The sequence below is a fragment of the Notamacropus eugenii genome, chromosome 2 (assembly GCF_028372415.1).
Source record: "Notamacropus eugenii isolate mMacEug1 chromosome 2, mMacEug1.pri_v2, whole genome shotgun sequence".
Lineage (NCBI taxonomy): Eukaryota > Metazoa > Chordata > Mammalia > Diprotodontia > Macropodidae > Notamacropus > Notamacropus eugenii.
The window spans coordinates 439,511,808-439,516,797 of NC_092873.1; the positions used below are offsets into that span (position 1 = coordinate 439,511,808).

Consider the following 4,990-nt stretch of genomic DNA (forward strand, 5'->3'; position numbering starts at 1 on the left):
ATTATCTTCCCTCTCCTATCCCCTTCCCCCTTGCCTTCCTGCAGGGTAAAATAGATTTCCATATCCAATTGATTATCCAAGTGTTATTTCCTCCTTAAGCCAAATCCCATGAGAGTGAGACTCAATTTCCTTTCATTAGTCCTATCTCCTTTGACCTCTGGAATATCATATTCTAAGCCCTTTGATCCTTTAGTGTAGAAGCTGCTAAATCCTTTGTTATCCTGATTGTATTTCCACCATACTTGAATTGTTTCTTTCTGGCTGCTTGTAATATTTTCTCCTTGACCTGGGAACTCTGGAATTTGACTACAATATTTCTAGGAGTTTTTCTTTTGGAATCTCTTTCAGGAGGTGATTAGTGAATTCTTTCAATTTCTATTTTACCCTCTGGTTCTAGAATATCAGGGCAGTTTTTCTTGATAATTTCTTGGAAGATGATGTCTAGGCTCTTTTTTTGATCATAGTTTTCAGGTAGACTAATAATTTTTAAATTCTCTCTCCTAGATCTGTTTTCCAGGTCAGTTGTTTTTCCAGTGAAATATTTCACATTGTCTTCTATTTTTTCATTCTTTTGGTTTTGTTTTATAATATCTTGGTTTCTCATAAAGTCATTAGCTTCCATCTGCTCCATTCTAATTTTTCAGTTTTGGACTTTCAAGGACCATCAGCAAAGCCTCATGATAAATCCAGGCAATTAGGTGGCACCACAGTGCTGGACCTGGAGTCAGGAAGACCTGACAGATATGTACTAGCTCTGTGACCCTGGGCAAGTCCCTTAACCTCTGCCTAAGTTTCTGCATCTGTAAAATTGAAGCAATAATAGCATTACCTCATAGGACTGCTGTGACAATTAAATGAAATAATATTTGTAAAGTGCTGTATAAATGCTAGCTATTATTATGTGGTTATGGGGTTTATTGAATAATATAACATAATAAATATAATATAATAATAACATAATATAAATAAAATATAATAAAATTGTAATGTAATATAAATATAATATAATAAAAGTTAACATTTCTATAGCATTTACCATATGCAAGGCACTACATTAAGTGCTTTATAATCATTATCTCATTTGATCCTCACAACAACTCTGGGAGGTTAGTGTTCTCATTTTATTTCCATTTATCCCCATTTTACAGATAAGGAAACTGAGGTTAAGTGACTTGCCCAGAGTCACATAGCTAATAAGTGTCTGAAGTGGGGTTTGAAATCAGGTTTTCCTGATTCTAGGCCCAGTATCTATCCACTGCACCTCCCAGCTGCCCCAAAATATAAATAGTAATATTACAAATAACGTGGTCATACTTTATGCAAAAATTTTTTAAAAAGGTACAAAAAGACATGTGCTCATCTTTGATCTATGTCCTTGCCATTCCCTATGTTCCCAAATGTGGTTGCCCAGGGGAATAAGACTGCAAATGTGATTGCTCCCAGAAGATCAGTTAAATTCAGACAATAATAATCAAACTTTCAGATGGTCCACAGATTCTAGGAGCTGTGATATTTTAACTTAGACAAAAAGAGCTGAAGTGTCTACACTCTTAAATGGGTTAGATAAGATTAAATGCAAGAGTTGCTAGAATGAATATTCATTAATTCTTCTAGATGAATGCCCTTGCCTTCTCTAAGTAAAGAAGCCTGACCCAATTGGACTGTTTTGGCAAGGAAAGATTTTTTCCACTGTTAGGTTGTTGGCCAAGCACTTGGTTGGCTGGTCATTGACTGTGGGAATTTGGCCACCAGAAAGATCCCTATCATGGTTGATATTTTTATTCTTCTTTTCCTTAAAATCTAGAATTGATTCTGAGCTACTGGAACAATCTGCTGGGCAGCTTCAACTGTAACAGCCATTCTCACTTCCTTGGCTCCCTAGACGGCACCTAGATTTCTCCCCACAATTCCCAGGATTTGACCATCAATTCTCTTGTGAAATTCCTCCTTTATATTCTGAAAAAAGAGAAGCCAGCTTCTATGTGTCTGAAGAATGTGGTTCCAGAGATAGAGCCAAGAAGATTCATTTATGTTCCTTCTACAGAAATGTGCAGTGAAAAGGTTTATTGACTTGCCCATGGGAAATCAGGAGATCAGAGAGGGTGACCAGGTGGCCACCTAAGCAACAGTCAGCATCTGAGATGGAACTAGTTAGCTCTGAGGGAAGAAGGTTCTTTTTCAGGAGCAATGGCTTATATTAGAGCCTGGAAGCCCCCAGACACTTTCCTAAGGAGAAAAAACTCCAACATCTCTTTCCAAAACTAAGCTGTGGCTAGAGATGTGACATACACCCTGAAGGTGGATTTCTCTTTAGGCCGTGGAGAGGAGGGATTCTTCTGGGTCTGTCTCCATCAGTGACCATGAACAATAATTTTTGCCGGGCCTTGGTGGACAGGAGGTCGGTGGCTTCCCCCAGTTGCATGCAGCTGGGGATTGTGGCCCCTCCTGGGCATTCCCACCTGCCCCCCACAGACTCCTTAATGAGCATGCCTTTCCTGCTTTACCCCAGCAATGTAGAGCCAGCCTATTATGACACATATGGTGGAGTGTTCCCCTATGTCCCATTCCATGGTCCCTTTGGAGTCTATGACTACCCATTTGAGCCAGCCTTCATCCAGAAACGCAATGAGAGGGAGAGGCAGAGGGTGAAGTGTGTTAATGAGGGATACGCCCGGCTCCGGGGGCACCTTCCAGGTGCGCTAGCAGAGAAGAGACTCAGCAAAGTGGAGACCCTCCGAGCTGCCATCCGATACATCAAATACCTGCAAGACCTGCTTAGCACAGCACCAGAAGGCACGGCTTCCACCGCTGGCAGTAGTCTCCTGGGTGGAGGACCAGCTCCCAACCCTCCCCCTGGCCCTCTGATGGACTGCACCAGTGATGGCGAATCCAAGGCTTCTTCCTCCCTGATCCCAGAGACCTCTTCATCTTCCTACTTCTCCTCATCCCCCTTCTGCGAATCAGAGGAGTCTAGCCACTGAATTCCCCCTCATACCTACAACCCCTCTCCTTCCCTCTATTTCTGACTCAAGAAGACCATCAGTGTAGGTGGAAAGAAATTTGGCCTGGTTGGCAATTCCCTACCAATTCATCTTCTTTATGCCGCATTCTCTAATGGTGCCAGGGACTCTTGGACAAGTTACGAAGTCTCTGTAGGCGAACCTTTGGAATGTGCCATGCAGTACCCCATGATCCCCACCAGATGGCTCCAGACTCCAAAATTCTAGCATCTTCTCCAGGTTCCAGCCAACTCCCTGTGACTCTAAACAGTGGGACAGTTGACAGTCTGTAATGGTAGGAGTTGTCCTAATCCAGAGTTTCTGACAAAGGAAAAAAACCCAAATCCAGGCTCATGAATCAAGATACTGCCACACTATCTCCGCCACAACCACCCCAACAACTCACTCCAAAAAGGGAAGGGCAACAAGCATTTATTAAGCGCCTACCGTATACCAGGTCCCCATGCTACAGCTTTTCCAAGATTATCTCATTGGAGATAACTCATTCTGAGTTCACTAGTTCAAAGAAGCTCACCTCCTCTGCTGCTTAGGCCGTGATGTAGAGAGAGGAGAACACACAGGAATAGGGAGGTGAGAGACATTGTGGGATTTACTCCTCCAATCTCTTTTTGAAGTCAAAGCAGACAGAACGAATGATAGACGTGGGGTGATTGGGTAAGGCACCCTAGGATGGAGCTCTGTGGTTTTGCCTTTCCCAAGGTAGGTCCCACCACCCTCCAGTCCCTGGGTGTATACACAATGACTGTGTCTCATTCCATGACCTCTTTGGAGCCTATGACCACCCATATGAGCCAGCCTTCATTCAGAAATGCAATGAGAGGGAGTAGCTGCGGGAAGCATGTTACTCCGTGGAGCACCTCCTCCCTTCCTTTTGGTCTTTTTTCTTTTATACTGTAAGCCTCGGGAGGGTAGGGCCTAATGTTGGTGTGCCACCCCCAGCACACTGCCCCTACACATCAGGTTTTAATAAAAGCTTTTTTTGACTTTTTGGTGTTCTCTGGAAAGCAGCCTGTCCCTCCCCAGCCTCTCTTCCTACTCCCATCCCTCACAAATCTCTCTCACCCCAGAGCTCTTCCTAATGGGCCTCCTGGGAAGGAAAGGCCTCAGGACCGATGATGTCTCCAGGCTACCTGCTGTTAGGAAGATAACTGTCCAGTCTTCAGCTACTCTTGTGTCAGGGAGAGCAGTCTGACCTTAGGGGAAAATAGATTAGACAGAAGAAGTCACTAGGAAGTGAGCTGGGCTACAGTCTAGTTGTTTTAGGGGGTTCTGGAGTTAGAGGCCTCGGTTTTAGGACAGATGGAGTGCTACAGTAGAAGAAACAAAGAATCTAGAGGCCACGGGCTTGGGTGAAGCCTGTTGGGGCTTCCCTTACCCCCTAAGGCACATCTGTAAAATGAAGGAGTGGGACTCAGTGCTTCCAAGGTCCCCTTTTGTGGTTAGCTATTATAATAATAGCTAGAATTTATTGAACACTAATTCAAGTGTCCAAATCACATCACATTTGTTCTCTTTCCCATTTTATAGATGAAGATATTGAGGTTCAGAAAACTTAAGTCATTTGCCCAGGTTCATCCTGTTACTAAGTGACTAAGGCAGGATTTGAATGCAGGTCTTCCCGACTCCAAATCCAGAACTCTATTATACTGTCTCCCTAGGACAAGAAGCCTAACTAGTCTCCAGGGAATATTCTGCACCCTTTTTTACTCTGCTTTCTGTCCTCGCTACCCTAAGAGCCTCTTCTCAAGCACATTACGCTCACCGACCCCAAAATATGACTGGAATATCACTTCCTATCCCACCTCCAGGCTGGTGCCTGGGCAAGGGAAGGAATGACAGCTGCCCTTCGGCCTCAGTCACTCCAGCACAACAGGGAGCCAAGCTGGGGCTAATTTTACACACACGCCACCCACCCGCCCCCATCTCCACCCCCAGCTCATCTCAAGCAGCAACCGAGCTCAGGCTTGTCC

General features: G+C 44.2%; 1 protein-coding gene across 1 annotated transcript; it reads left to right on the top strand.

The window, feature by feature from the left end:
* The first annotated feature begins 1,821 nt into the window (after positions 1-1,821).
* ASCL5 (achaete-scute family bHLH transcription factor 5) lies at positions 1,822-4,004 on the top strand. Its single transcript, XM_072648236.1, has one exon. The coding sequence runs from the start codon at positions 2,361-2,363 to the stop codon at positions 2,979-2,981; it is 621 nt and encodes a 206-aa protein (XP_072504337.1). The 5' UTR covers positions 1,822-2,360; the 3' UTR covers positions 2,982-4,004.
* The last annotated feature ends 986 nt before the right edge of the window (positions 4,005-4,990 follow it).

Bases quoted from the DNA above. Each gene is read 5' to 3' on its own strand.
- ASCL5 (XM_072648236.1), top strand. From the start codon at position 2,361: ATGAACAATAATTTTTGCCGGGCCTTGGTGGACAGGAGGTCGGTGGCT.